A 22,982-nucleotide genomic window follows, 5' to 3' on the forward strand; every position below is an offset into this window, starting at 1 on the left:
CCCAGACCCGCTAGAGATAGATATCCCACCATATTACCATCTAATGTGGTAGCTATCCATGCCACTGTTTTGTTTGGTTTCTCCTAGTGTTTTGGCGCTTCTTATTGATTACATAAATTTCATTTGTTTGGTGTACACAACCAAGGGAAAGATTCGTGGGAGGATATGTCAAATGTATCTGGCTGGAGTGAGAGGTGTGTGAGATTGCTGCCGGGGGGATCCTAACATGAGAGGGTGGTAATTTAGATGGGGACTGGCCATCATCCCTACCACTCTTGAGTAGGTGTTGAATGGCTTGAAAACGATGCTATAACAGCAAATTCTTAGACACATATCCATGAACATCATCAAATCTTATCTCGTACTACCTTTTTGTCTGTTAGTAAAGTAAAATGCTAGTATGAAGTTTTGAGTCAAAATTCAGTCATCTATCATTTTCCCATTCAATTTAGCCTGCAGCAGATGATGATGATGATGATGGAAGTACTGAGATCTGTTCAATGTTTATTATGTATTTAGGTTTAATAGATTATATTAGAAGCAAACTACTAAATCACATTTTTCTCTTTTGGCTCAATGGGATTTTTTTTAACCTCAAACTTGACATAGGATCCCAACATCAAGAAGCCAACTAGTCCTTGTGGAAGGTCTGGAAGGAGGGCCAGAAAGAATACTTGTTTAAGAAGAGAGAGACAGACCGAAAACAGGAAGGCCTCATGCCCTCCAATAATTGAAGCTTCTTAGCTCTCACCCTTGTGACACCACCCTTAGGTTTTATATCGCAAATTAGGCACCTAATTTGATCTTAAATCACTAATGCGATCTTACACCATGATATTTGTGGCATAACCACCTTATCAGTCTGAACATTACCGGAGTACCCTCCCTATATGTCTGTCATCTCATTTCTGTCCGAGTGACCAAGTTGTCTGAAAACATCTCGAGATAATGACTGCCAGGTTTATTGATATGATGCTAGACCGTAAATTTCTACCAGGTAAAAATTTGCTGGCAATGTGGTTACCTTACCTGGTGCAATCAATTCAAGGTACCAGGAAGAAGATTTTCCTGTATATTTGCATGATCAGTATGTTCTCTACAACATGACAAGAATTCAGTAGTTATTTAATATTTTTGCTTAAGAAAACAGTAAAACTCTACAAGCCACCAAGGAATTAGAGATGTTCATCAAAAGAAAGAAAACGCGTTAAGGAGTGAGTAAAGGATCAGCATTAATGACATGTTCTCGTTAATACACCAATCCAGAAATGGTGGATTGAAGTAAGAAGGAAGAAGGAAGTTGATAATAAAACAATATAATTCCATCCAATCATTTTGGAGGAGAGCAAGCTCAAGGCAGAGAGAGAGAGAGAGAGATGGGGCAGTTTTGGAATCTTAAATGACAGACAGACAGAGAGAAAGAAAATCAATCATACTGGAGGTTGGGTTGGCTATTTTAGATTGAGTGAAGCCAATGTATGATTGCAACTTCTTGTTATTATTATTATATCCATGTCCAGCTCACAACTCTTGTTGGAGCTTGACATGTTCCCCTCCTAACGGAGACACATCGTATTATTCATTAAATTTTCTCTATATTTCTAACCTTCTGACACCGAAGATATCAAACTCACCTTCTTAAAATCCTATCCCTCTTGCACCTACAAAAGCCCTGCAACTTTACATTCTTCCTCACTCTCTCCCCTCCAGTCCCCTCCCTATATTTCTTCTCTTAACATTTTCATTTTTTTTTTATTAAGACTAATCAATCAAGATGAGAGAAATCCTTCATGTCCAAGCCGGTCAGTGTGGTAACCAAATTGGTGGCAAGTTTTGGGAGGTTGTGTGTGATGAACATGGGATTGATCCCACAGGGAATTATGCTGGCAACTCTAATGTTCAACTTGAGAGGGTTAATGTTTACTACAATGAGGCTAGTGGTGGTCGCTATGTGCCTAGAGCTGTGCTTATGGACCTTGAGCCAGGGACCATGGACAGCTTGAGGACCGGTCCCTATGGGCAAATCTTTAGGCCTGATAATTTTGTTTTTGGCCAAAATGGAGCTGGAAATAACTGGGCTAAGGGACATTACACTGAAGGAGCTGAACTGATCGATTCTGTTCTTGATGTTGTTCGAAAAGAAGCTGAGAATTGTGATTGTTTACAAGGTATGACTTCCACATCCTCACATTTGTAGGTAAATCGTGTTCAGTTGAGTCCATTTATCATTGCTTAGCACACGCTAACTTTATTTTCTTGAATTGATGATTGATAATGTGATTAGGCTTCCAAATCTGTCATTCTCTGGGAGGTGGAACTGGATCAGGAATGGGGACTCTGCTCATATCAAAGATCAGGGAAGAATACCCTGATAGGATGATGTTAACTTTCTCAGTATTTCCATCTCCCAAGGTTTCTGATACTGTGGTTGAGCCCTACAATGCAACCCTCTCTGTACACCAACTAGTTGAAAATGCTGATGAGTGTATGGTCCTTGACAACGAGGCTCTCTATGATATCTGCTTTCGAACTCTCAAGCTCACCAATCCAAGCTGTAAGTGAACCATGCCTCAATTTTTCATCCTTGTTAGTAGTCATACCTGTATAAACTGCAACATCTCTAATATGGATGTGCGAAATTACATTACAGTTGGTGATCTTAACCACTTGATCTCGACAACCATGAGTGGAGTAACATGTTGCCTTCGATTCCCGGGCCAATTGAACTCTGATCTTCGGAAACTAGCCGTGAACTTAATCCCCTTCCCACGTCTCCATTTCTTCATGGTTGGTTTTGCACCATTAACCTCCCAAGGCTCACAACAGTACCGTGCCTTAACCATCCCGGAGTTGACACAACAAATGTGGGATGCTAAAAACATGATGTGTGCAGCTGACCCTCGGCACGGTAGGTACTTAACAGCCTCAGCTATGTTCCGTGGCAAAATGAGCACTAAGGAAGTTGATGAGCAAATGATAAATGTGCAAAACAAGAACTCATCATATTTTGTTGAGTGGATTCCAAATAATGTTAAATCAAGTGTTTGTGACATTCCACCAACTGGGTTAGCAATGTCATCAACATTTATGGGAAATTCTACGTCTATTCAAGAAATGTTTAGGCGTGTTTCGGAACAATTTACAGTCATGTTTAGGAGAAAAGCGTTTTTGCACTGGTACACTGGGGAAGGAATGGATGAAATGGAGTTTACTGAGGCTGAAAGTAACATGAACGATTTGGTTTCTGAATATCAACAATATCAAGATGCCGCGGCCGATAATGAGGGGGAGTATGATGAAGAAGAGCCTATAGAGAACTAAGGAGAATTTGATCTGGTTATTTTCCTATGGCTATGGCTTCAAGGATGAGTTGTTTCTGGTGGAGTTATTTATGTTACAGTATGGAGGTCAATATTTGAATAATTTAGGCCTCTGATGACCGTGAGATTGTGAATATTTCTATTTGTAATCTGTGAGTATAAAATTTGTATTACTGTTTTGTTATAATGTGGATGATTATCGTTTTTCTTCATCTATTTTATATTATCTGTATTTTTTCTCTTAATAATATTAATTTTACCGAAATTATTTCTTGAAAAATCTCAACTTCTTAATTTCATAGAATTCACTATTAGAGTATCACACGTTCAATTAAATGAGATATTTCTGGGACGTAAATTGAGGATGATTTTTTTAATAAAATCAGCATTTCTTGTTTTTCTTTAAATTCTAGTAGTAAATACATGGAAATCCCTAGTTTTCAAATGAGAAAGTTAGCTATCTATAAATTTATAATTTACTGAAAACATTTGAAGTAAAATCTCAAGTACTTAATCGTTCATATGAATCTGCATTACTATACATTATCTATATGAAGTACCCCCTTTTTTTTTCTTTTTAATTGATTTTTTCTATAGTTTAATTATGTAAAATTATGGTGAACATATTAAATTAAAAGACAAAGAATTGACATGTATAATACGAAAAAAAAACATGGTCAATCCCAAATTCACAATAATTTTTTATTTTAATCCTAAAATTTATTTTGTTTATTTTTTAGTTTTTTGATTTGAGAAAGAAGAAAGAAACTATCCAAAAAAAAATAACAACATAAAAAAGAAAAAAATTGATGGATATAATAATTCTGACAACCAAAATGGTTAAACTTGGTATTAAATGATTCAATTTAATAAGAGGAATTTAATGATAATGGTTTTACACCTTCATCTTGCTTGAAAAGGTAAATCATGCATAAGAAAATTTTATTTTTTTACCAATTTATAGGTGTTTTATGTTGAAAATTTGGTTTAGTGAAGCTTCTAGAGTATTTCTTAAATGTTTTATGTCAAAATATGTTAAAAAAATAAAATTTTAAACTCAAAAACACCTCCGTCTGATTTTTTAGCCACCCCTAAGTAGTTGGGATTTGAGTTGATAAACAATGAGTTATCTACATTAATTTTTATAAAATTAAAAAGGATTGATAACATGCTATACACCTTTTAATGTAGAAAAATATATATAAGCCCAAGTGTATATGCTTGAGTAGCTGGTCAAGTCCTCAGACTTGGCTTTCAAGGTCTATTAGCACCTGACTTCTATATTTTTAAAAAATAATATAATAAAGTGCATCTACAATACTAATATATATTTTATTATTAAAAATTAATTTGAAATCCTTTCATGCAGAAAAAATATACAAGCCCAAACATATGGATTTGAGTAGTTGATCAAATGCGCAGACTTAGCATGCAAGGTTTGTTAGTGCTTGATTTCTATATTTTAAACAAATAATATAATAAAATATATTTACAATATTAATATTTTCTTATTATATTAAAAATTAACTTGAAATCCTATTTTAAATCTGGTGTAGTTTCGTAAAACAGAATGATAAGAAGGGCTTCGCCTTACCAGGGAAACAGAAATCAAATGTTCAATTAAATATTAATATTAGATTATTGAAAAACGAAAATAACTTGGGTCCAGAGCTCCGTCGCAGAGACTGAAGATGCACTTGTTCAAGAGGTCATTGGTGTGGCCTTTTTTCATAATTTTTTAAGCAATTACTACATTTTTCTTCTTCTTCTATTCCAACTGTCGAAAAAGGTCTTCATGGTAGCCTGTTTGGGACCGAGGTTGAATCTGTTTTTCGAAAAATTTTAAATTTTTTTTTTTTTTTAAATTAAGTGCGGTTTGTACTTTTTAGATCGTTTTGATGTGCTGATATCAAAAATGATTTTTAAAAAATAAAAAAATATTATTAGCATGCTTTTCGGCACGAAAAGCTATTTAAAAAGCAACCACTACCACACTCTCAAACACTTATGAAACCCAAATTCACCCCACACACAGAAGCGTGGTCAAGCCCTGGCATGGTTCGTTCCCACTTCTAGGGTTTGCTCCTACTTCTCTTATGCTCAGTCAGGGCTCCTTGGTTACCTAGTCTGGTATTAGCTGGATCGGTCCAATGAACTGTCCAGCCCTAGGGATGCACCTCCTACCATGACACAAACAGAAGAAAAAAGGCTGAGGTAGAACTTGAATGCTGTTTACCAAGCAAACTCTAACAAGCCATCACCAAAACTCTTAGATTGTTACCATTTTTTGTTCAGATCCTAGGTAAGTTGCAAGAAAGAAAACTTCTACGGGAATATTTATCTACGTTGTCGATGTTCAATCTAAGAATTGCTAATACATTTAAACCGCAAAAAGATTAGACAGTCACTACTTAGATGGTAAGTTGAGACCACTAGAAACTCTCTACCTGCACGAGCACACAACTGCTGTTGCACGATCAAACTTCTATATTTACACAATAACAAGCCACTGCTGAAAAGCAAGATATATTTGATTAAAAAACTTAGCATACAAAAACACCAATTCCACCTCTGCTTGTGCAGCCACAACCAATAGCACTGTACATAAATTACAAGGATTACAACATTTTATTTTCACCCTCTAAAAGCAATTTGAAACCACAGGTGATTCCATCTACAAACATGTAATCTGTCACAAGAATGTCTTAATTATTCCTCCAGATTTTTGTATTGGAAAAGGTCAGCAAACAGAAACAAGGGTATTGTTCATATGCGCATTAGTGACCAATATGGCAACACCTAGTAACTGACCATACCTAACCCGTCAAAAATGTTTCGAAAGAATTCTTCAAGATGACAACCAATCAATGCATGAAGTAGATCGGAGCCATTCACAGCCAGTTTTTTGCTGCGAGGTCAACTCAAAAAAACATTGGATCATCCTGATTTGAAATTAAGCTCGTGTTCACCATTGGTAGTCATCTTAAGGAAATGAGCAATCCAAGAAGAGATTTATTTTGACCCTTGTCCTTCTGCTATCATGCATTTGTGTTCCTTTTATTTTCAAGAGTCGATGCCTCTTTTAGAGCTGCTTTTGCCTCATCCTCCTTTCCCATTGTTAAAAGAGCTGCTGCTTGTAAATAAGATGCAATATGCCAAATAGGGGATATTGCCTGGGCTTGCAGTGCATCATTTAGGGCCTCCTGGGGCATGTCACTCAAGAGGTAGGATAGACTTCGGCGTGCATGAACGGTTGGGGAAACCATGGTTCCAATAGCAATGAACTGCAAATTGACAAAATGTGAGCTCAATTTTGGAAATTTTGATCATAATCGATAGAACAATTTGTAACTTCTGATTGCATCAGAAATACATAACCCCACTAAAAGAATCCTAATTTTGAGATCTCAAAGTTCTGTAAAGATAGGCTTTTTTTCTAGTTTGATTGTAAATTCATGAACACCACTTCTACCTGTACTCTCCACAGTAATAAAATCACCTATTTTATCCACTTCAACCAATCTCAAAGGTCATCTAGCCAAAAAATAGAAACCAATTAACCTGGGAATAGAATTCAGTGGCAGCTCTAAAATCTTTGTGCCGGAAAGCAACATCTCCCTTCTTCTTTGAATTTAACGTTTCCTGCATTTGGTCGGTCCACATCTGGAACGAGAGCTACAAGACAGTAAAAAAAAAAAAAGCAAGCAGGTCATATGAAAAAATGTTACAGCCGAACCAGTCAGGCATGTTTGAGAAATCAATGACACGTGTGAAATAAAGGAGATGCAAACACAGGATGAGTGCACTCTATGGGATCTAAGAATCAAGTGATTATTCACCAGCATCCATGTAAAATCACTAGGGAAAAAATGGCAAACATATACACACATGAGCATGGATATAAATAAAACATTAACTAAATAAATGCTAATGGTGAAATTATGAGCATCAAGCAATATTAAAAAGACCAATCAAGAAATATCAAGTGACATTCTTTTAATATTATCATTGCTAAAATCACAAGTAAAGCATTCAAATGTTCAAGGTCAAAATGATGCTAACATAGCAAAGCAAAACCTTGAAGCTAGAATGATTTATCAATTTCTTAATTTTCAATTCCACGGATCTAGTATAGCAAAAAAGAAAATGAAAATATTCCTTAAGAGATCTTCAAAAAACACCATAACTTGACATGATGAAAACAAATTTTGAATCTCTAACTAAAGTGACAACAAAAGGCCCAGATGGTTGCATTAATAGCATTCCATTACTGTTACCATTTTATTATATCAGAAACAAACCTCAGTTGCTGCACCCTCATCATCTTTATACCCAAGCTTTTCTAAAATCTCATGTATGGCAGTCAAATCCATTCTTAAACAAGCCTCGCCAAGTGGTGACAGCGGTAATGCTGCAGCACCATCTTGTATCCCCATCAATTCATGAGAAGGAACCTGCAAATCAGACTAATAAGTCCATTGAAGGATAGAGTGATTCAAAACTTTCAATTCACACCATCAAGACAAAAGAGAATGTTGCGTATTGTAGATTGTAAAAATCTCAAGTAATAGATCAGCACCAAAACTCAAAGTAATAAATCAGAAAAGAGCCATTCCAAAAGGTGTTTTAATAGACACCGCCAACTGAGTAATGCTTATTGCAGGCCCTGACAAAAACCATTATTTCATCCACAGAACACATTTCCAGTTATCAGGTCATGTAAATGAATAATCATTCTTATGTTTATGACTAAGAATGTCATTTATTTTCTTCTTCTTTTAATGGCTTTGAGAGTAAAATGAAGTTGCTGCCTGTGGAAGGATTCATTTGAGAAAGTCAAGGCATTATACAGATAAGATGCCAGATACTTAAGAATAACTAGATAACAACCAACCTCGGTATCCTTCTGCAGAGGAATCAAAGCAGCAACTAAAGACTTAGGATTTGGTCGCTCCCGGGGCTCATATTGTAAACAGCGTGAAGCTAATCGCACCAACTCAGTTCCATCATCATTTGCAAATTGGCCTTCCAAGCAAGAATCTGACAGCATTTGAATATTTCTGTCCCTTATCAAGTCCAGTGCCTGAAATAAATTGTGCAGTAAACTATTAGCTGTCAATTATGTGATACTCTAAATGTTCAGAAGGATAACAAGCAACACAATTATATGATACTCTAAATGTTCCTGATGGGAGTTTAACCAAGCATGTTTGAACAATCTCGTTTTATTGTTCAAACATGCTTGGTTAAACTCCAATCAGGAACAACAGCCAACACAATAATTTCAGGAATGCATGTACATCTAGAACAATTAAAATGAACAATGGAATCACTACATCTAGTCATACTGCAGCCACTGCCTTTATCCCAGGCAACGTCCCAGATTATGTTGTGATTCCAGTGGGAAGATTGAGCCTTGAGGTGTGCAGAATAATAAATAAAGAAATTTGCAATAAAACCAACTAACAGGTGCTTAATGTTTCTGCATCAAAATGATCCTATTGAGGAGGAAACTTACATGGCCGGGAGGAATATGTTTCCCACTGAGAAGGTCCAGCAAAAGGGTGCCAAAGCTATAAATTACACTTTCTGCTGTTACCCTTCCTATAGAATGAATGAAAAATTGAAGTAATATAGGAGATAAACTAATCAACAAACCATGATTATGATAGCTGATAAGGAAAATAATGGATGAGCATAAATTATGTTAAGAACTTGAATGATCAATGTGATACACCATCCAGGATTCAATTGAAACAATAATTCCATATGCCATATATACAGAGATCAGGGTGAAGCTTGCAGGTGGAGGAACATTTAGCTGGTTCGAAAGAATTAAGTACCTGTCCTCAGATACTCAGGAGGTGTAAATGCCAAGTTTGTACTGTAACTTTTTCCATCTATACTGTTCTTCATCAGACCAAAGCATGAAAGTCTAGGGTTGCCCTCCTAACAAATAGAATGATGAAATGAAAATGGACTCTGTTAAATCCTAACTGTGGATACTGGACACAGTAAAGATAATGAGATACTTACATCATCAAAGACAACTCTATAAGCATTCAGATCATGATACAGAGCACGCCCCTTGCTGGCACAATATTCTAGAGCTTGCGCAAGATGTAGAGCCACTCTAAGTCGCATTGCCCATTTCATTGGCTGTGTTTCCCCTGAAGAAACCAGAAGGTCAACATTGAGTTGTGAGAAAATTTTAAGAGCAATAAAAGAACAAGACTGCTCCTTGGTATCTTGGTTCGGTGTACTAACTCCAAGCACAAAGCAAGAGCTCAAGCTACAGAAATGGTGAGCAAAACAAGAGCAGATCTTTTGTATCGCAAAAATCTATAACAGAATATTGTTGTTTGTAGCAAAGAGTATAAAAGAGAAATGTGCTATTTTTCCTCCATAATGTACTGCAGGCGCACAAACTTCCAATAATAGGAATAATAACTGCTCAATTGGACACACAAGCTTGGAAAGTAAAAGAAAGAAACCTGCAATATCCACTAGATGCTAAAGGAAAGGAAAGGGCACCAGAAACAAACTTACAATGGAATAGGTGTTTGGCCAATGTATCATTGGGCATAAATTCAGAAACGAGTAACCTCTCATCCCCTTCACAACAACAGCCGAGCAAATTTGCCAACCTATGATTCCTCAGCTGACCAACAGTTCTTGCTTCTTCCTAAAGTCATGGAACAAGAACATCATCATGCTACTGGCAGTTGTGTAGGTAAATGGAAAGGGCAGGACAAAAATGCACATGGTATTTGGTAAATAGAAAATGCTATGCTTCACTTACCAAAAACTGCCTGGCATCAGGCCAAGAAGATCTATTAAACCGTTTCACAACAATCCTTCTCTGATTCTCAAGCTTCCCCTTATAAACCACATTTGGAGCCTTTTCCCCATGTTCAGAAACTATATTTTCCACAGAAAACCCAGATGTCGCCATCCTGAGGGTTTCAATGTTGTATTCTCGGAATGCAGGCAAATCATCGAGTTCACTCCTCTCTTCATTATCTACAAACACCAAACAACCCAACCCAAAGATCAAAATGACACCACATATATAAACAAACAAAAACCTCCCATTTCACTTACCCTCATTGTGGTCTTCGGGAACCGATCCATTATAGTCAGAACTCCAACAACACTTGGTGAGCTTTGAACACTCGCAACCCATTCCAATAACACAATTTGAAAGCAAGCACTAATCAATTCGAATCTTCGAAGCCCAAACTTTTTCTAGCTCAACCACTCCATTAGCTTCAGCAGACCAATCCTTTCTTAAAATTTTACAATATCTCAACGGCATTCATATCAAAAAATACTTCAATTCTCGCTGCAATCAGAATAGAAAAGATTGGAACTTTGCCCTCAAATGCTTTTTTTTAGAACAACTCAATTAACCTATGGCAATAACAGTACAATTCAAACATTTCATTCTACAACAGCCCGAAGCTACAAAAGAACAAAATAAGAATCTTATAATGTCACATCATCAGTTCTCTAAATTTGAAAAAAAAAAGGAGCAAATCCTAATTCTTATCAAAACAACATCATTTTTATCAAGTACGAATTCTTCATTTCCTTATGAATCTAAACTCGCACAAAAGATATGCGAAAAAGAGAGATTCCCAGATGCTAATTTGCTTTTCCTTAGCTATCTCAACAACCAAACAAAAGAAAGCATCGAAAGAAAAGGAAAGCAATACCCTATCAGCAACGATTCCACCGAGTCAACCCAGTCCAGCAGCAGCAGCAGCAAGACTTTATCTCTCTCACCCTCTCTCCCTGCATCAGCTTCAAGTGATTCACTTTATAGAAAACCAAATCAAACCCACAGAACTTGAATAAATAAAAAAGAACACAAACAAAGAGCACAAAAGAGAGTCTTGAACGTGAAGAGGGAGAGCTAAAGAGAAAGGACTCCAAGCTTTAATCAATTCCTTGATGGGTTGAAGAGAGAGAATTATTACAAGGTTTTATGCTTGTGTTTTCTAGTTTGTGTTGGTAATGAAAATAAATGGACCTTGGGTTCTTGAAAAGTTGGGTTCCGTGTGTATTTGAATCTGGGAGAGAGATCTTTCAGCTCATTTATTTCTTTCTAGGTGAGAGAATGAGAATTTTGAGGGCTTTGAGATTTGGATTACAGTATCGAATTTCTTATGAAGTATTATATAATAAACTAAATAGTTTAATATTTATTTATATATATATATATATATATATATAAATAAATATTAAACTATTTAGAGAGAGAGGGAGGGAGGGAGACATGTGTGAGAGATTTCCTTGACTTCGCTATTTGCTTGCAGTGCTGTTGTTTTTGAATGTATTATTGTTTTGCTTTGCTTTCTATCTTTATTTTACCTTAATTTCCACCGACATGACACTCACTTTTCTCAGTCTCCTACAACTAAGCCACCATTATCAATGGCCTCCTGCCCTGTTATTAGTTTTAGTTATATGAAATCCAATATTGAGATTTTGAGAATAATTCAGCTGTAAGAAGTTGATAAAAACTATTCCTTTTTTTTTTCTCTCTGGTTTTGACGGGGAAGGTATTATCAAATCTCCGTCGCAAGAAATTACTTTCACGGACCCGTATCTAACTAAAATGATCCAAGCATGAAGACAACATTTATTTTTACGTGAACTTAAAATAGGCTGTTCCCCCACTTCGAGAGAGATTTTTATTTGTTAAACAAATAACGTGCACTGACACAGTAACTTTATTTTTGTCTTTAAACACTCTCTTTTGTCTTTTTCTTCTTCTTCTTCTTTTTTTATAGCGAGTTAAAATATTTTCTTGAATTTATTTGTTTTTATATTTAAAAAATATTTTAAAAAAAATTGAATTTTTTTTATTTTAAATTAATATTTTTATAGTGTTTTTAGATCATTTTGATTCGTTAATTTTAAAAATAATTTTTAAAAAGTAAAAAAATATTATTTTAATATATTTTTAAATTAAAAACACTTTAAAAAACAATCGCAACCTCACTTTCAAATAAGCTAATTAATTTTATGTTTTTTTAAATTACAGCAATTTGTATGGTTATGATTTAAAAAAAAAAATTAAAAATTAGTTTTGATTTTAAAAAAATATATATTAAGTTAAAATTTATATAAGATGGATTTATTATTACAAAACAAATAAAAAAATTTCTTGAATGAAAAATAAATTATTGTGGGGTTCGGTGTAAAGACAGAATTTTCATGTGGTTAGATAAAATGCAGAAGCTACAATAATACTTGCAATTCCAAAACAGTCTCCAACTCTTGTTGGATTTTTAAGTAGTTGATGTTGTCGAGCAATTATTTTTTGACGAAAAAAAAAGTACTGTGTCATCCTATAGAATTTTCTATAGTTTTTTTATTGACAATTTTGTTATTTAAAGCAAAATAAGTATTTTAGTTATTAAATTGAATATAATGACAAATTGTAAATAACCAAATATCTTTTTGTTGATTTTTTTTATATATCATGTAAAGTGTTATAAAATTATAAGGTTTTTTATGTAATTTTTAAAAGAAAAAAAGAAAAAAAAAGTAAATTATAGAATAATTTTTTCATTAATTTTAAAACGTTAAACCATGTATTGAAAAACAAAAGAGTAGAGAAATATTTAATTTTACATTGAATAGTTCCACTTGATCAAATAGAATGGTTGAACTTGATATTAAAGTATATATTTGGATGCAGAGGATGAAATTCTGCTTGTGTTTTGCTTTAAATTACTTTTTTTTTAAGTTATTAAATAGTTTTGATGTATTGGTATTAAAAATAAATTTTAAAAAAAAATAATATATATATATATATATATTATTGTAATATATTAAAAAAAAAACACTTTGATAAATATAATTCCATGCATTCCCCGTAAACTTGTCAAAGAACTATCTCAATCTAATAGCTTAAACTATGAGATAAAATCCCAAATATGATTTATATTATTTTCTAACATATCTTTTTAAGTAAAAGTTTTTTGAGCTTAAAATTTATATAGATCCATATTAATTTATGCTTAATTTTTTATTAAAAAAATAGAATGATCATCAAGACTCTAGTACACTATCAAAAAATTATCTCAACTTAAAAATCAATAATTTTTAATTATTAAATAAGATTTTAAAATATAATTTATATCATTCTCTAATAAAATTTACCCAGAGACACCACTTAAAACCTATTTTTTAAAAGAAAAAAAAACGTGGGCCTTTAGCAAAGGTGGTACAGTCTTTCTTACTGCTGATATCCTTTTATATATTTTTTAATCGTTTCGAAGATGATTGAGCAAGCTTTGGTCTCCGTTCAATCGCAAGATTCGCAACATGACTCCCACTACTGATGCTGTCAAGCTGGCTTTCTGGTTTCATAGCTGGGTGGCCTGTGCTTGTCAAGGAAACAGATTGATTGTAGAGAAGTTCAATGAACATCACCCTGATTAATTATTGGCCGTCTTCTCTCCATGAATCTATAATTACTGGCAACTCTTTAATAATCACAGAAACAGAGGATGGGAGCTCAGATGGATTACCATTGTTGAAGAAACAGAGGCCTCTGCATCTTGCACTTTGTGGGTGCCATTCCTTCACATACAGTTCCTCTTTTCACTTTCAGCCATCGGTTTTTGTCTTTCAACAAGTTTCATTTGAGCCTCTGAATCACGGCAACGCCACAATATAGAAAGATGTAGCAACATGAATATGGTGCTTCATGGACCAGTGACTGTGTCCTTTCAACTTGGATCGGCAATATGTATACATGTCAGTGTCGTTTATACGAGTAGTGGGTCTAGAAATGGAACGTTCTAAAGTGGACATTTAACTCTTTTGGTTGCTTTAGGAGTCGATGATGCTGCCATGGGCACCTTGTCTTTGTAAAAGTAAGGTATCGATGTAAGGATAACACTGATCCTAATCACTAAGAGAATCTTCCCAAGATCACCCTTTTTTTATATAAAAAAAAAAAAACCGCATAGGATTCATTGATGAAATACGTACGTTGTTTGGAAAAAGAAAAGATTCGGAAAGAATATAAGATGATGATACTGGCATTGCTATCAACTTGACTGGAAATGGCTTTAACATGGTATCACAATTTTGAAATTTGATCCGATCAGACGCGTGAATTTAAAATTTAGTTAATTTAAAGTTGAAATCAAATCAGGTTAAAATAAGATTTAATTAAAAACTTGGTTATATCTTGTTAATTTTTATATTTTTATTAAAATAATATTATTTTAATTTTAAAAAAAAATTAACCCAACTAATTTGATTAAAATTCAAATTCCAGACCTTGAACCAAACTGAATCTGAAACCATACATGAGATCTCATCATACTACGTACTCAGGTATTGACAGGCAAGTGAACTTCTGCCTAATTTTAATAGAAAAAAAGTTATATTTGGAATAATCTCAAGTATTAAAAAATTTCAAATGAAATTTAATTTTTAACGTGGACTTTTGAGTCGAATCTCAACTTCGAGGCAATTTTTAACAAGTGCCTCTCATGACCGCAACCATGTTTTTCTTTGGCAAGTCGATGGATTTTTTATTTTTTTTTGTGGGGGACAATTTATAATTTACTAATTCTTTCTATATTTTTTTCAAGATAAATCCCTCCACTCAAAAATAAAAACACATTTACAAGTGTGGTTAGGTATACAAGAACTTGAATTCCTTATCCAGTTAGAAAGTTCTCATGTCTTTGTTTCGTTTGAATATAATTTTGATTTTTTTTATTAGGAAGCCTTAGGTTTATGATGAATGGGAATTTAGAAAAGAAAAAAAATGCTACTTTCATGTATAATTCAAGTCCTTAGATACTCCATCAACAAAAAATATTAAAAACTAATTTTGCTAAATTCTTGTGGGAAATATGAATATATAAATAACATATTATATATGCAATCGATTACAATTAGTGCTTAGCAAAATAACCAAATTATTTGAGATATCTATATAAAAATCAATACAAAATTAACCAACTAGATGATTTTCTAAATTTTTAGATAATTTTGGTTGGGAAAATTTTAAAAAAAAATTATTCAATTTGTTTTTAATTTAAAATTTTAATAATAGAAAAAACTTAATTGAACCAAATCAAACTAGAAAATCCACCCTAAACTAAAGATCTATTAAATCAAAATCCATAAAAAAAAATAACCCAACTAAAAAGCTTAATGTAGACTTATTCAATTTTAACATATGTAAAACTTAACGAGACTTGGCCGAACTAATCAACTCGCTTTTTCATTTGATTCAAAATTTTGATAAAAAAATATTCTAATTCAACTGAACTTTTTTTTTTATCCAAACTAAATTGTTTTAGCCATGCTTATCCATAATTAACAAATACTAAAACTACGAGGTGCTATTAATCTCTACATATAGCATTGTTTATTGGAACAAGGCTTTGGTTTTTTTTTTTAATATCATTATTTAATATTAGATTTACTAGAAATAAAAGTCGAGTTTCATAATTTATTTTTAAAAACTAATGGCTTTCAAAAGATAGATTTTATAAGAATTAGATTATTTTTTAATATTGACGTGATTGGTAAAACAATATCAAAACTAAAACAAACACATGTTACCTCGAATTTACATTTTAACAAATAATAAATTACCGGCTAAAAAGTAAAATAAAAAAACCAATTGGGATTATAACTTCCTCCAAGATTAATGAAAAAAAATTATCACAAAAACTAATAAGCATAAATAAAATATTGTTGATTAAAACTCATTATACTGTGAATTGTTACAGTGAAATGGTGTTTTTGCTCTCTATAATGCAAACTAAATAAGTATAATTTGAGGGGTAAAATGGTATTTTTTTAGAAGTTCCTTTGGTATTGCTAAATTAATTGGGGTAAATTAATCTTTTACTATTTCTTAGCATTGTAAAAAGAATTAATTAGCCTTAAAAAAATACTTCAACTAGTGTTCAAGGCTTTTAGTACAATAAAATGAATTCAATATCCTTAAAAGCAAATGCTACTAAACTTGTTTACAGAGTCTTCTTGGTGCTTTTTATTTAGTTTTTTTTTTTTGTTATAATCAAATTGACTTTGGAATAGTTAAATATTCTAATAAGTATATAATATTATCATGAAAAACTGGTTGGCGTGTAATGCAAGTGCCAACATATATAGCACCCCCATGCTATTTCAAGAGGAGCGTAAGGTGCCATCAGGCAATGAAACGTTGCAACATCTTTTTCCACATGAAGCATTGTGTAAGGTGTTTTATGCGACAATTTGTTATCAACAGCCCTTTATTTCCTATCCTCCTCTTTCATATTTTCTTTTCTTGAAATTCACAACCATTTTAACTTTTAGAATTGTCCTTCTATTTACTTATATATCAACTTTGATCCTTATTGTTTTTGTTTTTATTTTTTCTTCTTGACCCTTTTATTAAAATTTTCATTCAATTTTATTATTGGATCCCCGATAATAATTTGTTATTTTTTAAAATCTAGTCCCCATTTTTTTATTTTTATATTTAGATTCTTTGATGAGATTGATTTTTGTTTTCAATTTTTCTCTTCAATTAAAAATTCTCACTAGTCCTCTTATTTATCTTTTATTTCAAATTAGGACCTTATTTTCTTAATTGCTTTTTTTTTTTATCCTTTAGCGTAATTGATTTTTTGTATAATTGTCCTCTCATTTACTAATATTTTAGATTGATCATCAGCTTTTTATTTCTATATTTTTGTTCCTACTCTTTTGTTAAATTTTTATTTGTTTTCAATTTCATCATTAGATCCGTAATTATAATTTGTTATTTTTTAGATATGGTCCTTATTCTTTTTGTTTTTATTTATAGTTTTGAATTCTTTTGTGAATTTGATTTTTCTTTTCAATTTTGTAATTCAATTTAAAATCTAGGTAGTCTTCTCATTTACGTTTTATTTCAAATTCAATTCTTATTTTTTAATTACAATTTTTTTTTTTTTATTCAATTTTGTATAATTTTTTTTTTAATTTCATCATTTGATATTTGATTTATCAAGTTTGAGATTCATGGTTTTTTTAAATGGGGTGTTTTTTTAGTGACTTGGATTACAAGTATGAAAAGTTAATTTAAATTTTTTTATTTGTATATTTATTTTATTTTATCATTAAACATTGTTTATTTTGAAAAATGGGCTTCATGGTTTTCTCCGGGTTTTTTTCAATTAAATTATTATGATCTTATTACTTGTGCAACAAGTTTGGCTGGGTAACCCGAGTATTTTTTTGGATTTTTTTTTTAATTTTATCATTTAATATTAAGTTATTTTGAAATTTGACTTTGTATTTTTTTTAAAAAAAAACATTTCTATTTTTTATGGTCATCATCATCACCTTTTATTTTAAAATTTGCTTTATTTATTGTCTTTTTTATTATATAATTAAATAAAATCATCTTATTAGATTCAATAAAACTTATAACTTGAAAAATTGATTTTTTTTTTAAACACATTAGCAGTACGTTATTAAAAAAAATCAACCCAGTTAATGGCCAGGCGCAGCCTTTTATCTGGTAATATATAAAAAGGGGAAAGCGAACGAGAGTGCGAGGGGCAGTTTCGGAAAAGAAAACGACGGTCTTGCGATGCAGAAAGTAAAACGGTGCGTTTTGTCTTCGCCCGCCCGCTTCTGCTATATGGCCGTGGATACTGCATAAGCCAACGATCAAAGTAGTTAAGATTGGTGCTACTTTTGCAGTCCCGGTACCTTAAAAAACGTTGTTGGTCATTTATTTTCATGTTGTCTGAAACCTAATCACTTCAATAACTAAAACCCATCAATCACAATTAATCGAAGGTTATAATATCTCATGCTGTCTCTCTCTGTTTTTTTCTAACCTGGTTTCTTACACCACCTGTTTGTAAAAATGTCGCAATGGAACCCAGTGTGGGAAAACACAATCAAATTTCTGTCTTTTTGCTAATTTTTCTTGCTTCGATTTCAGTTTGATTATGTTCAAAATTAGGAAAAATGTTGTGCTTTTAATTTGTTCTTTTGTGTCAATGTAATAATAGATGAAGTATGTGAGACCATTGAGCTTGTTCCATGAGTTGTTGAAGACAAGTGCAATCAATCAAGGGAGGTTCCTTGGACTGGATGTTGGTGACAAGTATGTTGGTTTAGCTGTCTCTGACCCACTTAATAAAATCGCTTCCCCTTTAAGGTATATATTAAGAATTACTGTTGTATTTCATTTTCCTTGTCATGTCATTTTCTTTTCTGTCATTCTGTTTTTCAAGTTTGTGTTTTCGGGGTTTTGTTGATTAAGGGTGCCCATGTTGTTGTGTTTTACTTTCCTTGTTTGTTGACACTGCAGTGTATTGTTAAGGAAGAAAAGTAATATTGAATTGATGGCTACTGATTTCCAAAGTTTGGTGAGTGTTTCTTTTCTTTTATGTTGTCCAAAGCTTGTTAGTTTGTATTTCCTTTGTTTATAGTTTTGAGAGCGTGTCCTGTTATTTATGGTTTTGTTGTAATATACCCATTTGCGAACTATGCTATGCATTAACCATATGAGAGCTGGCATGGCAGTAAGCATTCTTAATCGCTAGGAGCTTAGAACTTAGAAGTTAGAACGCTGTAAAAATAAATTAGGTTTTCTGAGACATGTTGATCCTAGGTGCGAGTTATAGCTGTTATTCTTTTTCTGCTTATGTTAATGTGCAGATTTCTGAACTTTCCTTGGGGGGTTTCATTGTTGGCTACCCTTTTGACAGGCAACGAGGTGCTCCTGATGTATGTTTTAATCCTGTTGGCTATCAATTTGATCCATTCTCATTTACTTATTGCTGATGTTTTGTTTTTCCTCTTTTACTAGGCTGTGCGGGTGAAGCTTTTTGTTGATGACCTATGCAGAACAGGGAAACTTGAAGGTGTAAAATTCACATATTGGGATGAGTGTTTTACATCAAAGGTGCTTGCTTATTGTTAATTGTAAAAAGCTCACTTCATTGTTGAATTTTTTTATATGGCCATAGGTTAGAGGAGCAGATGCCAGGTTGCTCACAGTTTGTGTTGCTTACAGAATGTAGAATTGCTAGTGAAGCCTTTGGATTTACATCCAGTTCATGCTAAATCTATAATGGACAAGTTTGCTGCAGTTGGAATTCTTCAGGTATCATATTGTAAATCATCCTTTCAATTTTCAACCAGTTTTGAACTCCCTTTCAATTTTCAACCAGTTTTGAGCTCGGTATAGAAGATTGCCCTTTCAGCACTGTGAGTTGTGTCTATTAACTTGTTTATTTGTGGCAGGGGTACCTGGATTATGTGAACAAGAAGATGAAGTTGGAGTCTGCAGAATAGGGCTTTTCAAGTCAATGCATGTGAATTCTTTTATCCAAGGTATAAGAGCTAGATTTTATGATATTACTCCTTGTTCTCAATTCTAAAGTTCCATAAGTTGTGCAACCACTTTTACTACTGGCGCTTCGTTCTCAAGCCAATGATTCCTCCGTTTGCCTGCCAAGCCTAGGAATCATCTAGTATGCGAGATAGGTTCCGGTACTGATTGACACAGACTTGAAAGAAGGAATCTTGTTACGTCAAACAGTTGCTTGACTTTAGCATGTGATGTATTCTTCGTGATTTTTTATTGAGAATGATGGTTATCCTTTTCTTTAGTAATCTACGTTCTTCTGTAAAGAGGAAAGATGGTACCAGCTCACATTATTTGAAAAGTTAAAACTTTCAGACTGTCTCTCAAGTGTGCTGATATCGTCATTTTTCCTGGTATCTTTATTTCTTGCAGATGATTAATTAGGCAGGATAGAAGGTGGTGAACTCGTGCGTGCCTGTTTCCGTGGAGGAGTGAAGACCAAAAGGATGGTTCCTCGTTTTTCTTTTTACCCCCTTTCGTGCACTTAATGTACGGAAATTTGGATGACCTACCTTGCTTACCTAGCCATACTTAACTAAGGCCATGAGGTCTTCTTCATCTGGTTTCCTGGTTCTTTTCATATCTTGGACTTGATTTGTATTCAAAATTGAAGTCAATAGATTTTATACTTGGTTTCCGTTTGGTCTGCATATAAGCATATAGAGGCTAGTAGCCCTTTTCTTTTCTTCTCTCTTTTTTGTTCTTTTAAAAACTTTAATTTAACCGCAGGAAAATATCCAATGTGAAAAATAGAGTATACACAGTGCAGGCTAAAATATAGAGGAGAGCAGGTGAATGCAGAATGCTCTCTAGTTTCAGAAATGGTCCAAAGGTCTGTTTCCTTTTGGGCCGACAATATTTTTTACCGTATTACAAGACAGGACAGTTGCTGGGTGGAGCCAAATACAGCACCAGTAAAATTTTTTTTTGTTTTTTTTTAAGTTTAACACGGGTGTCTTATGACTCTGAAGTTGACTGACTGATCTTCTTTTCTTGTTTAATAGGAACCTGGTTAGTTTGGAATCAATAGTTGGAGAGTTTCACATGAGCCTTTTTTAGCTTTATCTATAACAACAACATAAGTTTGCAGATTTGGTTTCTCATCACAAGTGGAAGACATACACACCAGTGCTAATGGCGGTTCAACAACAAAAAGGTAGAGTCCACATCATGCTTCTTGTTTATCCATGCGCTTCAAAAAACATGGAGAAAGGCATATTCACTAAGTTTATAACCCCCTCTCTTGCCATGTTCTTGCTTACAGCAGCTGTGTGCCGTTGTATCAGCGACTAACAAAGGAATAGGACTGCAAGTCTCTTCTCTCTCAAATTGATAGTATCCAGCTTTCGATCCAAGATATCAATAGCTAGATGATTTAGTCTTCATAATCCGGTCCATAACAACAACAACCACCACCACAGCCACCACCAACCCCAATCCGAAACTAGTTGGATCGGCTATATGGATCCTTTTGCACCATTCCATAAGATCTTATGCAATTGTATTACTTGAAGCTCTATGAATATCTAATTATGCATCTGATCCACCTATACCCATTTTGTATATCAGAATTTATACACACCATTGTAAAATGCATATGCAACATCTTGCATTAGCAATAAAGCAAGAGAAGCTAACATTGAGTCTTAGATATTGTAGCAGTTTTTTTTTTTTATTTGAAAATATATTAAAATAATATATTTTTTAAAAAATATTTATGATATTAGTATATCAAAATAATATCAAAAACACAAAAAAAAAATTAATTTAAAATAAAACATCATTTTAAAAAAAAATACAGTGCCACTGCAAAAACTAAAGAATCTTGTACCAATATGCTTGTAGCTTAGCGACACTTACAAAAGTGAAAGAGGTCTCGGCCTCCAATCCCATTACACTACATTAAATCACGTTACACTATAAACTAAAGGAAAACGAGATTTTTCTATTCATTTCACTGTCGCCCATGACCATTTGGAATGCTACATTCTACCTCCTTTTTTTCCTGATCAATTATTTGATTTGATATATTTTTTTTAATTTCATCCTCCATGTTATTTTAGCATGATTTTAAACTTTATAATTTATTTTAGCTCACGTTATACATTGTATTCGGGATGTCAAAGAATGTCCTGGGGTTAAAATATTGCTCAATTTTACAATATAGGATATAATTTAATTCATTGACAAATTTTGAAACAATAAATACCAAATTTTACTTAGGAACAAAAAATAGTCTTTTATTTTTGCTATTCATGGAAGCATAAAAGTACAATTTGATATTTGTATTTTGTATTTATTTTTAATCCCTGTTTTTTAAAATTTACGTTTCAATACTTCATTTTATTTTTTTACATTTTAATCTATGAAATTTGAAAGGAAAAAGAAAATTACTAACAAATATAAGAGAAGAGAGAAAATAATCGGTTAATAATTTTAGCCACCAAAAACATCGATATTGCATCAATGAGTTCTATCTTAGAAATAAAATATCATAAAAATAGATCATGATTCTTAATGTTTTTTTAGATTCCATTGGATTTTGGATTTTTAGGATCATTTTATGTTTTGGGGGGGTTTAAATGGATTTATTGAGGTTCTCATAATATTTTTAGATCAAAATATATTTAAATTTAGGTTTTTGATGTTTAAAAACTCGAACCTAAACTTTTCTAGAGATGTTTGTCCACCCGTTCAAAAAAAAAAAAAGTATGAACTAGACGTGTGGACCTAGTCTTTTTTAAGATGTCTTTTTATTTTTTATTTTTTATTTTTAAAGTTCTGGACAAAAGAATCTCTTTAAATTATTTATTGAAATAATATTTGAGCAATTATCTAATTATGTTATTGATCTAATATGTAATTAAAAAGATTAAAAAAAGGTTTTTGATTAGTAGTATAGGTTTTTTTCATTTTTATTTAGGATAATCATAGTTCTTGTAGATATATTTTTAATGTTGTCAATAAAATATACTTCTAATAAAATAATTTTTTTTTCAATCAAACATTTGATAAGGAAATGAAAAGGACAATTTCGAAACTTTGTAGGGTCTGTTATTTGATAAGAAAACGGAATACTGAAACTTTGTAAATTTATTTGTTGTACCTAATGGATGTTTAGATGTTCTTCTATTTTCATTCATGTGGATTCAAGAAACCCCCCGTGGATCTTTAGATGTTCTTCTATTCTCATTCATGTGGATCTCTTAGACTTGTTTACTTTTCTCTATCGTTATCATGAGTTCCAGTAG

General features: G+C 32.7%; 3 protein-coding genes across 6 annotated transcripts; 2 read left to right on the forward strand and 1 right to left on the reverse strand.

The window, feature by feature from the left end:
- Nucleotides 1-1,546: 1,546 nt before the first annotated feature.
- Nucleotides 1,547-3,532, forward strand: LOC118033692 (tubulin beta-4 chain). The gene is made up of 3 exons (XM_035038774.2): nucleotides 1,547-2,168; nucleotides 2,285-2,554; nucleotides 2,651-3,532. Exons 1-3 carry the CDS (start codon nucleotides 1,775-1,777, stop codon nucleotides 3,319-3,321), a joined length of 1,335 nt encoding a protein of 444 aa, XP_034894665.1. The 5' UTR covers nucleotides 1,547-1,774; the 3' UTR covers nucleotides 3,322-3,532.
- Nucleotides 3,533-5,830: 2,298 nt separating this feature from the next.
- Nucleotides 5,831-11,522, reverse strand: LOC118033690 (serine/threonine-protein kinase BSK7). Of its 2 annotated transcripts, XM_073405882.1 has the most exons (11): nucleotides 11,039-11,522; nucleotides 10,425-10,665; nucleotides 10,123-10,343; nucleotides 9,870-10,005; nucleotides 9,357-9,490; nucleotides 9,164-9,269; nucleotides 8,839-8,924; nucleotides 8,215-8,403; nucleotides 7,622-7,774; nucleotides 6,882-6,995; nucleotides 5,831-6,604 (listed from the first exon to the last, which is right to left on the reverse strand). In XM_073405882.1, the coding sequence occupies exons 2-11, from the start codon at nucleotides 10,504-10,506 to the stop codon at nucleotides 6,359-6,361; spliced, it is 1,467 nt and encodes a 488-aa protein (XP_073261983.1). In that variant the 5' UTR covers nucleotides 10,507-10,665; nucleotides 11,039-11,522; the 3' UTR covers nucleotides 5,831-6,358. The 2 variants fall into 2 exon arrangements, with proteins under 2 accessions (XP_073261983.1, XP_073261987.1); XM_073405886.1 differs by lacking the exons at nucleotides 10,425-10,665; nucleotides 11,039-11,522 and having other exon boundaries at nucleotides 9,870-10,001; nucleotides 10,123-10,261.
- Nucleotides 11,523-17,855: 6,333 nt separating this feature from the next.
- Nucleotides 17,856-20,415, forward strand: LOC118033687 (uncharacterized). Of its 3 annotated transcripts, none has more exons than XM_035038768.2 (8): nucleotides 17,856-17,954; nucleotides 18,368-18,516; nucleotides 18,670-18,727; nucleotides 19,020-19,088; nucleotides 19,171-19,266; nucleotides 19,378-19,467; nucleotides 19,608-19,697; nucleotides 20,104-20,415. In XM_035038768.2, the coding sequence occupies exons 2-7, from the start codon at nucleotides 18,368-18,370 to the stop codon at nucleotides 19,656-19,658; spliced, it is 513 nt and encodes a 170-aa protein (XP_034894659.1). In that variant the 5' UTR covers nucleotides 17,856-17,954; the 3' UTR covers nucleotides 19,659-19,697; nucleotides 20,104-20,415. The 3 variants fall into 3 exon arrangements, with proteins under 3 accessions (XP_034894659.1, XP_034894658.1, XP_034894657.1); XM_035038767.2 differs by having other exon boundaries at nucleotides 17,918-18,055; XM_035038766.2 differs by lacking the exon at nucleotides 17,856-17,954 and adding an exon at nucleotides 17,990-18,149.
- The last annotated feature ends 2,567 nt before the right edge of the window (nucleotides 20,416-22,982 follow it).

This window comes from Populus alba, chromosome 1 (assembly GCF_005239225.2).
Source record: "Populus alba chromosome 1, ASM523922v2, whole genome shotgun sequence".
NCBI lineage: Eukaryota > Viridiplantae > Streptophyta > Magnoliopsida > Malpighiales > Salicaceae > Populus > Populus alba.